At 40.9% G+C, this 17,720-nt stretch overlaps 1 protein-coding gene across 3 annotated transcripts in view; it reads left to right on the top strand.

Moving 5' to 3' along the window:
• mical2b (microtubule associated monooxygenase, calponin and LIM domain containing 2b) overlaps positions 1–17,720 on the top strand; it is a 61,039-nt gene that overhangs the window by 7,521 nt on the left and 35,798 nt on the right. For all 3 annotated transcript variants that reach the window (XM_004569371.6, XM_012924179.5, XM_012924180.5), the window contains exons 2-5: positions 10,741–11,131; positions 13,690–13,897; positions 16,658–16,774; positions 17,370–17,471. In XM_004569371.6, coding sequence (XP_004569428.3) covers positions 10,826–11,131; positions 13,690–13,897; positions 16,658–16,774; positions 17,370–17,471 — 733 coding nt within the window. In that variant the 5' untranslated portion in view covers positions 10,741–10,825. The remainder of the gene's footprint in view (positions 1–10,740; positions 11,132–13,689; positions 13,898–16,657; positions 16,775–17,369; positions 17,472–17,720) is intronic.

Here is a 17,720-nt window from a genome sequence, read left to right as displayed (position 1 = left end):
ACTTAAAGTCTAAATCTTTACAGTTTTTTGCAAAAACATTTTCTGTGTTTTGTTCTGTTAGTAGTTTGCAAAGTGCGACGATGGCACTAACCCATCGGCCTGAGTTTGAGAGCAGGTGTTATCTGATTTTGGTTTGTGACTTTGCTTTTTCTGTACATATGAATCTGGAGGGATTTGCATGCATTTGAATTGTGGATATTTGGAGCTTTCAGCTGCCTTATTTACATGTGATGAGCCAGACTGGATGCAAATCTTACTTCCTTTTTCTTCCTTACGTAGTTCCTTTTTTCATCTGTAAGGAGAAGAAGGAACAATGATGGGTCCGATTGTATTCATGTTTTTTTTCCCTGAATGCTTTTGGTCAGTATATCTGGGGGTTTTTTGTTTTCTTTTAAAATTCACTGAGACTTCCTGAAAAATCAATCAATATGGTGACACAATCCTCTGAGCCTAACAGTCTGCTGGACTCCTATATGATTCTTTACTTTTTTCGTGGCACTTTGTTATCCTGCTTTCAGTTTGTAACTCTGTATTTGTTTCAGTCGGCAGCAGTTTGAAATGCTATATGACTGAACTTTACCATCATGGAAGTTATGCTGTAAAGGTTCAGCTGTATCCTTGGAGCTGGAAGGGCAACAAAATTTGTCAAATGGGCCAAAAATGCATGAATAAATGTGTAGAGATGCAATTATTATTGAGCAGAACTGAGTTCAGCTTCTTTGTATGGCGCTCCACAGTAGTCCCAGTTCCTCATGTGGCCCCTCTGCTTTATGCTCACTATTGGTTTCATTGTGGTAACTTATAGAAGTGAAATTCTTAAGCTGTGATAAGCGTGTGTATGATATCTCAAGAAACACAGTTCTTGGTATCTCTGACTCGTGTGGCCTGGACAGTATTAAAATACAATACTTAAGGAGGACACTGGGGAACGTAAGAAGTTCTGAGATGCAACAGGAAGCAGTAGTTTCAGATGTGCCGTTATAAACCTGAAAATGTAACACACTTTTCTTACAGGTGAGTCTCTTTTAGTAAATCTGGTAAAACTATTCTGTGTTGGAACAAGCTCAATAATTGTTTTGATATATTCTTTTAGAATACATTCTTGTTAATTTACTCATTGTCAATCAAACTCGCTGCAACACAGGATTGTGTAATCATGTATCCCCTGACGTCTGTGGGCTTCATGTAGGTGAGGAATGCAAACATGGCAGTGAGGGGTCAGGTGTTTTCCTGTACAGTTATAGGTCTGACTGACAGAACGCACATGCTCAAGATCACAATTGGAACCTGAGAGCTGTCGACTGTGTGCTAGGATACGTGTCAACCTCATTGTTCTTCCTGTGGTTGTCCTTGGAAGGTTGTGAAATTGCAGATAGAAATCACAGACTGTACATAAAAGATGGATTCGTTTTTCTGCCAGAAACTCAAACAGTGGGAAATGATTCAGTACAACTTAATGTTGCACAGGGTAAATGGACTGCTACTAAGTGTGTGTTGATAGCTCTGCATACAGTAGGACAGCGCTTGTTGAGAGCACAGATTTAAATTGAACCCTTTTAACCCTTTAATTAGTGTGCACGAATATCAGTAAATTTGTTACATCATCATAACATTTGCTTGGTTCTTTATTCCTTTGTTTAATTGCTTTTGCACTGTCCACTTCCTGCTGTGACAAAACAAATTTCCCACGTGTGGGACTAATAAAGGTTATCTTATCTTATCTTTAGTTTTCCCCCCATTTTCTATGATAAAATGGTTAACAGGAAGAGTTGTCTAATAAAGTACATACGCTAGCATAATAGTTGTAGTGTTAGGCTTTTGTCTAATTTAAAAAAGTGAAGAAGAATCATAGCTTTTGCTTTATTTTTCAGATTTGGAGGTGGGCACTTGAAAAGCCTCAAGTGGCCATTCTAGGATCGAATGTTTTTGGCACTTCTGGCTTAATTTTATAGGCCTCAGAGTTGTTGCTTGGTGTACATTTAAAATGACATGTGTGACTTACCCAATGGCAGATCACATGATCCAAGTTGCAGCAGAATCTCCAGTATCTCCATGTGTCTTTGTTAAGGAGCTTAACAATATAAACCTTTTGCTTAATTTAACTCATTTTACACTTGCAGGTCTACTTGCACAAATGCACAAATACCTTTTTGCCTGTATCCTGTACTTTTACATAATGACCCACTTCACTGTGTCTGCCACCCAGGGGATACCAAATATGTAGCTGACGAAGAGTTTGGCCCCCCTTTGAGCTCCTTATCTGTAGGTTAAGTATGGGTGTGTCGTTTTCAGATGTGGGCTTAACTGATGTGCCTATAAGATATTGTCCCTGTGAAAGGCATTTAGCAGCGTGAGCAGCAATGACTTTGTATGTTTCTTTAGTTCTTCAGAAAGCATCTGCTGAGTGAGAGTAAAGAATAAAATGAAAATCTAAAACAACTTCTTACTATGGGACAAGTCTGAACTGCACACACACATTATTGTGTCTCCTTGTTAGCTGTCTCATGTCTCTTGTGCAAATTTGTCTGTTTTTGTCCTAATGGCAATAATGTGAGGGGGGAAAAAGCAGGACCAAGGCTGCTTTCTGGGTCTCTTTTCCTCTTATACTAACAAACTAGGCTTATGTGAAATAGGAGGCCACATAATAAAAAGAACTCAACAAAAGATGGTAACCCTTTGATCTTAGCGTCCTCTTTGCTATAGTAGCTCACCTTCTACTAGCTGGTGCACTGCTCTGTGTTGCAGCTACACAATTTATGGATGCATCTTGCTAGCGTTAGCTGATAACTAAATATGGACCCTTCTGGCTCCAAAATGGTGAAAATGCTGATGTTGAGACGTCTAACTGCAGATTCCAAACACAATGAGTGATTTTTGCAGTGGCTATGTCCAGCTTTTATTTACAGTCTTTTCATGACGCACCAGGTAGTTAGGAAGTAGGTGTTGGGGACTGGGTGCTACGCAGATGAATGTGTAAATTATACTCACTGTCATTTTGTTTTCCTTATTATATTATGCAAGATGATGATGATGATGATAATGGATTGCATTTATATAGCGCTTTTCGAGACCCTCAAAGCGCTTTTACAATACACTATTCATTCACTCTCGCATTCACACACTGGTGGAGGCAGCTACAGTTGTAGCTACAGCTGCCCTGGAACAGACTTACGGAGGCGAGGCTGCCATATCGCGCCATCGGCCCCTCTGGCCAACACCAGTAGGCAGTAGGTGAAGTGTCTTGCCCAAGGACACAATGACCAAGACTGTCCGAGCCGTGGCTCGAACCGGCAACCTTCCGATTACAAGTCGAACTGCCAACTCGGATGGATTCAATCTGTTGATCTTACAGCAGCGATTTAGGCTAACAATGGACTAGAAATACAGAAGGCTGTGAGTGGTTTATGGGAGGAAGAAGGGAAATTGTTTTCCTTGTGAAATTGTCCTTCAAGTCTTACGTAGTCAGAAGGTTGAGCTCAGTTCACTGGCTCAGTTCTTACTAAATGAATGGCTAGAAATGATACTAATACTAAATGATACTAATGTAAGCCTAATGCAGTTGGATCCAGGAACCCTGCAATAAATCAAATCTTCATCTGGAGGTTTTATTGACACTGTTTAGTGTGGTCATTTTAATGGCTTTAGCTTGTGTGTCTCTCGAACTGTAAGATTTTTAAGAGGTGTTTGTCCTTTCATTATTTAATTTTCACTCATTTGTGATCATTTTGTGCTAGTGTAGGGTCTGATGCAGTCACTTTTTGTGTGATGCGTCTCTGAAGACAGCAGCTCCACACGTTCCAGCTGTTCATATTTCCTGTTTTTCATAACCAATCCCTGCTGCTGTCTCCTGGCCAAGTCCTGCACTCCAATCAGATTCAAATTCCTTAAATTTCAGTTCTCTGAACTCTACACCCCCAGTTTGTATTTTTCCCTGTCATTTCTCGCTCTGTTTTGGCATCCAGTCTGTCTGGGTAGAAACGTGTTGACTCGGCTTTGATCCCTCTCTCAGAGCACTCTTGGACAGGCCATTAACTTCACACAACTACAGTTCTGTTACGTGGCAAGTAATTAATTTTTTTCAAACAAAGTCTTGTGACCTACAACTGAAAAGCTTTTACACTGTTTGTGGCAGATTATTAAAATAGGCTCGAACACCTCATCTGTCATTGAGGGTTGGAGACTGGGTTCAATATACATCTTTGTCATTCTGTCAGTGAGTTTCCAATTAGTCTTTTGTTGTCATTCAGAGGTCAGTTTCAAAAAGCATAAAATGTAAGCGTCTAATTTTGGTTTCTGTGAATATCCTATTCCACAAAAACACAAACTCTTTGTTCCCAAGGGTGGGAGGGAATAAAGCTTCCTGGAAATATTTTATTTGCAAATTACTTTGTGATGAATAAATGGCGCGATATATTTAGCTGCCTCTCCAGTGAAACGAGAACGAACCCCGACTGCAGCCGGCCACAGCGGTCATGTTCTGCTCCATAGTTTTGATAAGGTGCAGGGATCGGTTCTCCCCCTGATGCAGGTTCTGGGTTCTAGTTCAAGTCTTAACATAAGACAAGATCTGCTCTTGAATTATACTTAGGACTGCTAGACAATAAAACTTTCAAAATAAAAGCAAAAGCGCTGTCTCTTTGTAAACTGACCACAAATAGTTTCATTCTCTGACAGATTTTTTTTAAAGAGTACAACAACAAAACCACACAATCGATTAGCTGCCAAATATGCCACTTGGGTTGCCTGCCCAGGTAAAATCTGTTGCATACACCAGCATTACTACTACACCACTAAACTGTAATGGGTAACGCCAGAAGTACAGATGTTAATTAGTCCTTTAGTCTGTGTCCGACAAAATTTCAGTAGATGATCCTTTCAGATTGAGCGTGCAGCACAAAACTTATAATGTAAAACAAATGAAAGCAGACAGTCGTTACATTCAGAATACCTGACCACAGTCGGTGAGTTTTCATGGTAGATGACTTTATTCATCTATCAGATGTGTTGGCTAATCTGCTCTAAACACAGGTACGGGTAGCTTTACTTTCTCTGGATCTTATATTTGCATCTAGATGCTTTTTAATTTAGTAACTATACTCGCAGGACTAGTTTGAGCTGCTGCAGTTGCTGAGCTAACTCACTGACTCACCAAGTGACCGTTTTTGACTCAAACGTTTCTTTCCACAGTTTTCCACCTTTGCTCGACATTTGTCTTGTTCCAGTAATTTGATATTAACTAGAAAAATCATGCTCTCTGAATTTAGAGACTGGAGGATGATTATAAGGAGCATGACTTGCAGCTGAGGTCAGTATCCTAAAACTTGGCTATTTAGGCTGCAAAAGCTCAGTCCCTTTTATAATACAGTTATTGACTGTGCCCATGCCAGCTGCTTGACTGAGCAAGTCCTCAAACTCTAACATTATTTCAGATTTATAAAAAATGTGACAGTGTCCACAAATCCTTCAAACTGAAAGTTGACCATTGATTGATCAATCAAAAAAAAAAAAAAAAAAAAATCATTTCTATAAGTTAAAAGCTTTAATCTACTGTCAGTGCTCCTTATAGTTATTCCTCCACATGAATGTAGGATTCTGTGTAATGAAACATAAAGTAGTATACAGCTTTGCATTACATTTACAAATGACCACCAGTGTTGTAACGTTTGGGAGCGTTTCATCTTATAAATCCAGAAACTAGCCAGTTCTTCGAAGTATGTGACGTATGGAAGATGCTCATTTGTACCAGAGATCGTGGTATCAGTCACATGGGAAAGAGCAATGTGTACTCTGTATTGTTTTAAATGAACTGAGAAGTGTTACAGATCACACGTTTTCCAAAGGATACAAAGGAAAACTGAGAGTCAGCAAGTGCAGTTATAATGGGTAATGATGTGTTGTCATTGTGACTGAAGTGTTGCTTTGTTTGAAGTCCAGGGACACATTTCTCCTGCTCTGCTTGTCACCTGTACGCTCCAGTTCTTTGTAACTAAGGGACTTGTTATCTTGTGCAGTTTGCAATCAGGTAAACAGACGTAGCTCTAAACTTGCTCTGATTTCTGACCTCCTTTGACTTCCTGGAGATGTGAAGGATTTGGGAATCCCAAACCCTGGGTGTTGTCTGGGTGTGTCACTTTGAAAGCAGCTGATATAGCTTGCTGTCAAGATTTATAATGCTGCAACAGCTTTTCTTGAAAGACAAGATTCAGATAAGTACTAAGTGAAGGAAAGCCCTTGATTTTTAACCACACAGATTCCCTCAGGCCTTCTCTGTGCTCACTTTAAATGTCGTTACAGAGCCATCTCAGCCCATTTAATGTAATGGACAACCTCTGGATATATATTTATTTTATGCCTGAAATAGTCTCCACAGGTATTGACTTTGTGCATTCATTAACATACAGAACAATCAGTGCAAAGAGCCACGATGATAAGTTTATAGGATGCATTTAGTGTTTTTCCATTACTTTAAGAAACAATGGTTATAGTAAAAGCATATAGTTTTTTATCTGAAGTATATAGTAAAGCCTGGAACAAGGTAATCATGCAAAATAGTCTTTTTATTTGTGAATGAAACAAATTGTTGTTTAGCTTTGATTGTGCTTTGCCATTCACATGAACAGAATCAACGCTTTGGGGTTTCCTTACCTGGATGATTGAGCATGCATCAAGACATTTAACCCACTTTGACAAGTGCAGCTCAAATTATTTAGGTTCTGTCCACATGGTGTGGAAAAAAAAATAAACTGTGACGTCTCTCCGATATCAACTGCTAACTAAGCAGAGGCTCAAAGAGGGATAGTATTACATTAAACAGATTCCCCCAACACACACGTTCACACGCTGAGTCAACCCTGACCTACAAAACCAGTTTGAAAAGTAGAAAATGGCTTTTAAATTCATTTTAGATTTGTATTTTCTTTCTATGTATGCTTAGTTTGTACTAAATTAACTTAAAAATAATCTTTCTCTTACTTTGGTCATTGGTGCAGTCTCTCAGTTCACCCTGAGTCTGAAACGAGCTGTTTTAAGCTCCCTTTAAGCCACCTGTCTTCTAACTGGCTGCTGCCTGTAAACAGAGCCTGCTGGGTGGGGTACTATGCACAGCCAGTGCTGTGTTCCTTAGATAGTTATGATAGGAATACCACTGTCATTGACATCATCTAGAGATAAGGATAAAAAAAACAAAATCTGACATGGAGCCTTTAGATGCAGCTGGTTCTTTTGTCTCAAAGAAACTCTTTAAACGCACATTTCCTTTCTGTAGTTTGCACAAGTGCACATACACATGCCTTTAACATGTATCTCAACACACACATTACTATATTTTTCTCCTGACCCAGTTGGTCAGTGGGAGCTGCAAGTAGAACAGTTGGCTTCCATGCTGTTTTCAGGACGCAGTTTCCAAACACATTCCTCGATATTTTTTATTTTTTTAATTTTATTTGCTCTGAGCCGTGTCTCAAGTTTCCTTTAGAATTGATATGGAAGGGAGCTTAAATGTGAAACTAGTATGGGTGTTTTGCTAGGCAAACTGCTAAATGCATTCATGTATTATTTCAATTAGATGGGAAAACCGGCAACAAAGCTTTAGAAAACTTTCTCCATTAAAATGGCACGAAGGGTCTAAAATAAGCATGTGTGAGTGTTTCGGGGGAGGAATAGTAATTGAGACGCTACTGTCTGCTGCCAAACTGTTCGGTAGCAGAGACCTGAGCCCCCCTTTGGGCCACTCAAGGATTTAAAGGGAAGGTCTGTCTTTCTTGCGGAGTGTGGGGAATGTGACTGGCACAAAGTGAAGGCCCCACCAGGTGTTCTGCTGCATGCACATCCCTTGCCGTGACGCACACTCTCCTGTACAAACACAGATTTTCATGCGATTCTGTTTCAGGTCTTTTGGATGCCGTGTGCTGCGTGCGTAAGCGCGCACGTCGGCTCCCGTCTGTAGATGAAAGAAATGCGATCCCTCTCGCAGCTCCTCCAGGAAAGCAGATTCCATGACTGTAACAGTGATGCTGAGAGGCTTCCAGCGATTGGGATGTGATACTTTGACAGAGATGTTATCCAGGAAATGGTTTGGCTTTGGCTTCAAATAACACGCAAGCCTGTTTTTGGGGATAGTTTGAGACGTATAGAATAAAAAATACTTTTTAATATTAAGGAAGTTACTGAGTCGAAGCATATACAAGGAGGTATTAAGCAAAGTAAAATTCTGAAACGTTTAAACTTTTATTTAAAGAGTAGAGATTGAAGCTAGAGATAATTGCGTATTACAGTTTGTTGTGGAGGAAGTAGTGCAAATAGATGTTTGGGGTAATTTAAGATGGTCTATTCAGCCGAGCAGCTCCAAAGCACGTTCCAACAAACATAACAGAGTCGGGGGTGTCATGGCGTGGCCAATGGAGGACTAACAGAAAAGCGATGGGGCCCACAGGAAGTCTGAAAAGCTGATTTCAACCCTGTGCCCTCATACAGATGGAATTACACAGCAAGTAATACAAGAGTTAAACACTGAATAGTTGTTAAATGAGTATTTAGAATCTTTACTTAACAGTTAAATAAAGAAAATAAAGAGTTACCAGGCATCTAAATAGTACGAAGCACAACATTTGCATGGCAAAATATGATTCAGTAGACGTAGAAATACAAGTACATTAAAACATTACCTGTAAGTACTTGAGTGCATGTACTGTTGGATCCTGTGAGTCGGTCCTGCTCATGCTTTCATCCACTGGTGCTGGCCACTTGCCTAATAGTAGGGATGTAGTTGTGGAGATGAGGGAAGCTTAATTTAGGGTCAATGACATATCTTAAGCAAGTGACTAGTACTGTTTTGAGGATTTATACTCATGCTGATGTTCCCGTGGTGCTTTGCTGAATGCACTAGTCAGCAGTAGGGATTCTCAGCCAGATGTCTTGTCATTTGAAATGTCAAACAGTTGAAGTGAATGTGGTGTGCATGCTTGGAAGTGTTATGTATGCAGAGAAATCAGCTGAAGCGTAGAATTTAACTGTCAAATGTTGTGACATTTGACGACTTTTGGCCCTCAAAGCACTGGAATCGCCAAAAGTGAAGGCAAGTACATGTTAACTAAAGGCAGTATGAGCCTATGTCTCACTGAACATTAGACTTATTAATCATTTATTTAAAAAAAAAAAAAGAAAAGTGTGACATCAAAAACAAAGGTCCAGTATTAATGACTGAGATATTAAAGTGAAAATATCATTAATCTTATTTTCAAGCTTCGTATTTTGATTCTTGAACTCCTGAAATTAAAAAAACGAAACTACTGGGAAACTGTCAGAGCGCTCGGTTTAAAACCTGAGCCTTTGGATCACAGGAACTAGTTTTGCATTCGCTGACCTAGTAATCTGAAACTCTCCATGTTTAACATGAACATCCACCAGCTGAACAGTACATGTACATGACAAATTTAGAGGCTGCTTTCTTTCAGCGTTGCATTTACATCGACAGTGACAAGGTGGGTGTTTACTTTCCTGAATAGGAACATTTTGTGGTGATTAATTGGTCAGGTTGTGAGAAATGAGTTGAGAAGCATTTCCCAGAAAGCCGTTTATAAGCTTTTACAGGGTGGATGAATGTTCTTCAAACTTTGGGATTAAGTTGTTAATATTCACATAATCCATCCTTAAAGAATTGAATAGTGCAGCTATCAATGCTTTTATGATGCGACTGTTGACTTCAACAATAGAGACTCATGGATTTGGGACAGGATGTCCAGACTTGACATGTGCAGACTATACTTATAACATCTCTTATGGAACGAACTGTCTCAGGATAAATACTCAGCAGAGAAGTGCTGCTATCTTGATATTTGGTCGTCATCTTCATGAGCTCTTAGTTATGAACATAAATCAGTTTGCACGGTTTAGAAGAAGTGATGTATTCTTCCTTAGCTTTTGCTTTTTCCACATTTTGAGCCTCCCTGAGTTGCTGCTGGCACATAATTATAACTGTGAAAGTGTTTTCTCTGTATTTCTGCAGCTACAGGGTTTGAGCTGCTCCCATGACTGCTCAGCTGAACCCTCCAAATGCACATGGGGTCATAATCCTATCAGGTAGTCGGGGCAAATATCTTTGTTGCACAGTGGACAAAAACTATGTTCAGCTTATTAAGACTGTTTGAACTCCACAGGCTTGTCGTTGGCTGGAGGTGGATGTGTAGGCCTGTACAGGGATGTATTGGTAAAGCAGTGCTAGTCCCCGGATACCTCACACAGAATGCAGGACATGACACTCTGGCTATATGAGACAACATGCTGACCTCTGCAATTTACGTTTGAAACGTGACCTTGCAGGAACTACAAGGGTGTTTCCAGACAGCGATGCAAAATGAATACTTGAAAGATGTCACTGCAGTCGCAAACATGACCAGAACGGAGCAGGGCATAAGCACCTCATCTTTTTGTAATTATTATAACAAAGTAATCTCGTCACCTTTGACAAATATTGAAGTCTTTCCTGGCGGTTATTTGTGCATTTATTTTAAAATTGTATCTAAATTGACTTTAATTTCAGAAATCACCAGGACATTAAAACTCTCTATATAGAATATCCAGCTAAACCTGGGGAACAAAACAAAACTTTAGTTTGCTGACTTTGCACCAAATGATAATCTCACCTTTCCCTCGCTGACAGATTTACTTCTGTGAACTCTGTAACAAGTTCTTGGTCTTCTTCCCCTGTGTCTGTTTCTAAAAAATCTGTTTTCTTTTATTCAGCTGAACACTGCACAAATGCTGGGAGTCCCGTGCTGACTGTGTGGAAGGAGAGGATAAAAAAGCGGGAGAGCAAAGGTGGAAGAAAATGATTAAAGGAGAGTGGACACACCGGTCATCAACTGGGCAGATGGGTGAGAAAGAGGATGAGCGTACGGCTCAGGCCAGCCAGCTATTTGAGAACTTTGTCCAGGCATCTACCTGTAAAGGGACTCTGCAGGCTTTCAGCATCCTCTGCAGGCAGTTGGAGCTGGATCCACTGGACCACAGCAACTTCTATAACTCACTGAAGGCGGCAGTCAGCACCTGGAAAGTCAAAGCCCTTTGGACCAAACTGGACAAGAGAGCTCAGCAAAAGGTCTACAGCCAGAATAAGGCCTGCCAAGGCACGAGGGTAAGAAAGACCAAGCACGACTGACCTCTGAAGGTTCTGAAGTGGTTGTGTGATGTTGTTCTGATAGTGTTGAAGGCTGTTGAACAGCAGTAAACACATGATCCAAACTCTGAGGAGTAGAATTAATATAAATCGATGACTGAGATGCATGCAGAAACATTTACTTAGTGTAACCTGTGTTTTTAACACATGCATCCCCAGGCTTTTACCTTTCTACCTATAAAACCCGGAGAGCAGCCAAATGGCTGGTAGGCTTTTAGCTAAGCTTTAGCTTCAGCCAAGTGGAAGCTAAATTGGCTAGTCATTCATATGTATATTAGGTTGTTACCTGGGAATTCTGGAAGGAGGGGAGTGGGGGTGTGTGATTGAGGGGGTGGGGGAGCTGCTAAAAGCTGTGCACTTCCTTTTGTGTTTCATCTTGATGCATTCTCAATCATCCAGGGAAACAAATCTCCAAAAGTCACCAACTTGGAGTGTTTCAGTTTGCCATCTTAGGGAGAAATCAACACACATGGGTGTATGTCCTTTGTTGCTGAGATTTATTGATAAAAACAGTACAAAAAACCAACCATTTGTACACATATTTACAAATAATAATAAAAAGTGAGTGAGTACATTTCAACATTTTCAGCAATCACTCACAATCCTGGCACTGCCATGGTATCTGTAGTCTGCATTTACCACATGTGTATCTGTAGCAGTGAACACATCGCACAGTGGCATGATTGTTCTTGCATTTGCACATGGCTCTTTTTCCAGGGCTAGGTGTGGAGGGTTGTGTCCAAAGCAACTGTTCTTTTCTTGCCTTCTTCGCAGCTACATGAGAGTGAGCCAACTCTCTTGCAAGCTCCACCAGGAAGTCCACCCGTCTTTCCTTCGTCCCGGTGCATGCTTGATACAGCACATGAGCATTCAGTGCTGCCATGTCAATCATGTTCGCTGCAATTTCCAGTGTGTGGGGATCATTTGTCACCAACTGCATCACGTGCTACAACCCTGGTCTACATATCACCGTTGATGAACAGCTTTTCCCATCAAAGACTCGGTGCTGTTTCCTGCAGTATATTGCAAGTAAACCTGACAAGTTTGGGATCAAGTTTTGGGTGGCTTGCGACCTAAAATCCAAGTACATTTGCAATGTCTTCCCATATCTTGGCAAGGACCCCAATCGTCCCACTGGGGAGAGACTTTCTGAAAATGTAGTAATGAGGCTGATGGAACCATTCCTAGACAAGGGCAGAAATGTTACCACGGACAATTTTTTCACATCGCTTTCACTTGCGCAAAAACTTCTTAGACGGTGTGTTGATTTCTCCCTAAGATGGCAAACTGAAACACTCCAAGTTGGTGACTTTTGGAGATTTATTTCCCTGGATGATTGAGAATGCATCAAGATGAAACACAAAAGTGCACAGCTTTTAGCAGCTCCCCCACCCCCTCAATCACACACCCCCACTCCCCTCCCTCCAGAATTCCCAGGTAACAACCTAATATACATATGAATGACTAGCCAATTTAGCTTCCACTTGGCTGAAGCTAAAGCTTAGCTAAAAGCCTACCAGCCATTTGGCTGCTCTCCGGGTTTTATAGGTAGAAAAGCCAAATGGCTGCTCTCTGGGAGTTTAGTATTATTTGCTCAAAAACATTATGAAAGTTCACATATGCATTTCATGTGATACAATAAGGATCTCCTCTTTGGTATTTTCTGTCACGTGAGTTTTGTCTCGCCATAAACGAATGGATATTCTGAGCACTGTGTTTAACGCAGCACTGGAAAGCTCATTTCTGAAGGAGAAGATAAGAAGTCTGGAGGGAAATGAGGCCAGAGACTCACAGAGGGGAGATTGACACAAAAGGGCTGGGTTGGGAGTTGGCCAAAAATAACAAACTATTATTTCAGGCTTTTTTTTTTCCAGGAGAAAAATGGTGGGCCTAAGGCTGGGTGGGCGATCTCTCTTTTAAAACTGTATCTGTTCTCAAAATGAGGGCAGAGGATTTAGCAGTTTGGGACTTTGTAGAGTTCTGTGAATCTATCGGTTTTTCGTTGTTCTTTTTAATAAGGTAGCCGTTAGAAATGTACCCTAACAAAAATTATCCAAATTGCTGTGCTAACTGTTTGGCTACGTAATTTCCTGTGTAGCTGTAAAATAGCTGCGTGCCAATCTGGAAATGAGGCGCTGACTGTGATTAAAAAGAGGGGCGCTAGCTGCTGCAAGACATTTGAATGATGCTTTCCCACTCCAGCTGCATGCATGGCATATTTGCATTAGGGGTTGAAATTCAGTAATCTGTAAAGTATATGTTTAAGCTTACATGCTGATATTTTAGGTATGTTGAGTGATTCACAACCTGATTGGGTTGAATAACATGCAAGAGAACATTTCAGTTACTGTCTGTTGCCGTTTGCCTTCAGACCTCTCTGTGAGCTCCCTTGTTTTATAAGCTAGTGTTAAACAAGCTAGTACAATGACAGTGAGAGTCAGACAGGCAGACGACATGCTGGAGTTGTTCCTGTGTTGCAGTACAGATTCTTAAAACTGAAATCTTCTCCCATTCAGTGTTTGATCATTGGCGGCGGTCCATGTGGCCTTCGGACGGCCATCGAGCTGACTCTGCTGGGCTGCAAGGTGGTGGTGATTGAAAAAAGAGACACCTTCTCCAGGAACAATGTGCTCCACCTCTGGCCCTACACCATTCACGACCTCAGGGGACTCGGGGCCAAGAAGTTCTACGGAAAGTTCTGTGCTGGCTCCATCGACCACATCAGTGAGCGTGCACACATCATTTGTCTCCTTTTTTTTAAGCTTTGATGATAATCTTCCAAACAAACAGCGCAGCAGACTTGTTGAAGTTGACTGAAAGTTAAACTGTGACACACATTCTTTGATTTTTAGCTCTAGGAAGGAAGACTCATCCTAATTCTTTCCAAATGGCTCCAATTTATGATTGAATAATTCATCTGCTTTTAAAGTTATTTACTGACCAGGTTCTAAATGGTTGTAATAGGAAACAAAACACGAGTCCCATGGTATCTTGATAATATAGTCATGAAACAATCTCATTTGAGACATAAGAAAAATGAATTAAAATTCAGTTGCTCTGCCTGTCTGAAATTTTATTAAGCTATAATAATATTTTGGGAAATTTTCCATCTTTTATCTCTTAATGTGGTTTTTGTGAGTGTATTTCTGGAGATCTGAGGAAGTGCAGTACCAGCTTTGATGTCGGGCTTGTACTTTGGCTGAAAGTTGGTACCATCCTTTAGCCCAGAGGAAGTTGCTACTTTCTCCACTCTGTGTGTAAGGGGTGGGGCACAGACATTAGTGGATGCCCAGGGTTCTTACCCCTTAGTCTTAACTAAACGTGAATTTCCTATGCCAGCTGAAGAGGTGTCAGATTATAAAACAAGTCTGGCAAAAGTTCTACGTTATAGAACATTTAATCGCTCTGAAAATTTTCTAATATTGGTTTGATTTTTTTTTTTTTATGTATTCATTCTAATCAGATTTTTCAAATTCTAATCTAATTTCATTTCTAATGTTATTTTTGTTTGGAGCGGTATCTTTATGATTTCTTGCATGTGATGCGTTTGAAGCACATTTGTAAAAATAAAATGGGCTGTAAAGTCCTCAGAGTGGCACCGCAGTAGTGCTTTAACAGAGAAAACATGCAAAGTACTGTGAAGCCATAACATGTAAATGGTTCCTGCCTCTGAGTAAGTGCACTGTGTGTGTGAGAAATCACTACTGTGCAGTAAATGTGATGTTGTCTGGCCACAAAACCAAAGCCAACGTCACAGAAGTGGATGTGTGACTCTGTGTCATGTGAGAGGAGGATTTTTTTTTCCTGCAGCCTGACTTGCTGCAGCTTGCAAGTAGCGGGGCGATCGTGGCTCAAGAGTTGGCAGTTCGTCTTGTAATCGGAAGGCTGCCGGTTCGAGCCCCGGCTCCCACAGTCTCAGTCGTTGTGTCCTTGGGCAAGACACTTCACCCGTTGCCTACTGGTGGTGGTCAACCTCGCCTCTGTCAGTGCGCCCCAGGGTGGCTGTGGCTATAATGTAGCTTGCCATCACCAGTGTGTGAATGGGTGAATGACTGTATGTAGTGTAAAGCGCTTTGGGGTCCATAGGGACTAAGTAAAGCGCTATTCAAATACAGGCCATTTACCATTCAGTTCCATTCGCACTTGTTGCTCTCCAGCTTTAGTAACTGTCATGTATCTCATTTCAAAGATGAGGTCTGCTGACTCTCTTCACTTCTCGTCACATCTGTACTGTACGGGCATTCTTTGCTAATGCATGTGAGTACAGTGTAAATGCTTCGGCATATCAGATTCTTACAGTAGTGTAGGGGGAATCTTCTTCCAGCTGCTACAGCAGATCATCTGCCTCCATCTCATCCTATCCCTAGCATCCTCCTCCGCCACACCCACCCACTGCATGTCCTTCTCCTAACTTTAATTCATTCTGGAGCACAAGTGGAAACATGTACAAACAACTCTCATTATATTATTCTAAAAATTAAAAAAATCATGCTTATGTTGATTTTAAATTTTGACTCATTGAGAGTCTGTTGCCATGTCTCTGCAAGTATCTACTCTTGTCAGTCTGTTTTATGGTCTGTTTGGTTGCAGTACTCTGTTGTACCAGATTTGTATGTGACAGATCCACACAAGTACGGTGTCCTTGTCTTTGTTGCTTTGGATTCATTCAGTTGCAGCAGCAGCAAAGCTCTATTTTTATAATCCTTGTGATTACCTTTTTGTGTCAGCGGTTCTTCGAGTTATGTGACATGGCCTACTTAAGAAGCATAAAAAGGTTCAAACCCCCAAACTATTTATTTCATGAATAAATAACATTAAAAACTCATCTGAGTCCAATTTCAGCAAAATAAACATCAGCACGAAAGCATCAGTAAACCACATTCCATACCAAAGGTTGTATATACTAAACTTAGTTATATTTGTTCCCCTGCTCATCAACACCCAGATTTTGGGGGTTTTAAACCGTTTCTGGTTTAAAACTACCGAGTTGTTGCATAATGCTTGCCAGCATGGATAGCAAAGTGCATTGCAGAGACACACTTGAGAGTTAATTAGTGCTAAATGACAATAAACTAAAAGCCACCTGTTTTTAAGCCTTCCTAAAGTTTAAGGGTTAGTTGTTGAAAATCCACCCACCATAGCGTTGTTATGGAGGCTTTAGAGCACAGTTTACAGCCTGTAAAGTTCATTCTAACTTTAAAATCCACCCTGGAATGGGCTCGGGTCATTTTTGGCACTTCTCTGTTGGCATAATTTCTTTTTATCCCTGTAAGTTGCTGCTTGGTTAGAAGAATGCCTTTTTTATAATCATGGATCTTGGAGGACGTTGGCTTTTTTTTTAAAATTTCCCAGTTTTATTCTGGAGATTTAATTGATGTGTGTCAATAACTACTAAGTATGAAGAATTGCTGTTTTTTGCCAGTAGAGATGGTTCTTTTCTTGGTTTGCTCTGTGAACATACTTGTCTCTTTGCCCCTGCTCCAGGTATCCGCCAGCTTCAACTGATGCTGGTAAAAGTGAGCTTGATCCTTGGTGTCGAGATTCACGTCAATGTTGAGTTCATCAAACTGCTGGAGCCACCAGAGGAGCAGACAGATGTCGGTGAGTATGTCCTCATGAACAAATTCATTACACCAGTGTGTGAGTCAGTGCATTGCTCTACTATGAAGCCATTTTCAGTTCCAAAGTCAGTAAGTATCCTCACAAATACAGAAAGACAAGTGTGTCTGTGGGTGTGTATTTGTGGTATTATCTGTATGTTAAAGTGTCACGAGTGGCAGTGACATGCTGGGACCCGCCTGCATATCTTGGCTATATAAGGAAAGTTCCCTACACACAGTGCATGTTAAAATGATCGCACATTTGAAGTGTATATAGAGTATTTCTAATAAACTGTGTGGAGAATAAAGATAAACTGAGTGTGCTGTTAAATTTTAGTTGAACTCTGTGCTGTGTTTTCTGAATGTCTTAAAATAGCATGTCCCACACAGCATGTCCAGAAACTTTCTCACTCTAACACTCCAAGGAACATGACACAACTATGTGACACTGAGAGGGTAGTTGAGATCCAACCTCATCTGCTCTGTTTCGTGTTTTTCTTTAAAATCAGCACTTGAGCGTGCCTTCCTGCCTTCCTGCTTGTGTTTTCTTGCACTGTCCTTGAATATCATATATGGTTCCTTGTGTTCTTCCTCAGGTCATGGTTGGCGGGCAGAGATCCGACCCTCTGGCCATCCTGTCTCGGACTTTGAATTTGACGTGGTGATTGGAGCTGACGGACGCAGAAGCACATTAGATGGTGAGAAAAGATTATAGGTTACAGATGCGAGTGGTACTGTGGGTCATACTTTGTTATGGACCTACATTTCAGGAGTCAAAGCTCCGTTTGTTTGTTTTTTGTGGAAATGAGGTGAGGTGGCGCAAAGCTGCTTTCGGCCACTTGGTAAAGCATTTCCTGCTGACATAGTTTCAGCTGGAGGCTTAATGGTGCGTATGGGGTCAGAGGGGCGTTCTGGTTCATGAACTGTTGGAGAGCTTTGTTGGCTTT

The sequence above is a fragment of the Maylandia zebra genome, linkage group LG7, assembly GCF_041146795.1.
Source record: "Maylandia zebra isolate NMK-2024a linkage group LG7, Mzebra_GT3a, whole genome shotgun sequence".
Classification (NCBI taxonomy): Eukaryota; Metazoa; Chordata; class Actinopteri; order Cichliformes; family Cichlidae; genus Maylandia; species Maylandia zebra.
This window is presented reverse-complemented; position numbering and strand designations above follow the sequence as displayed.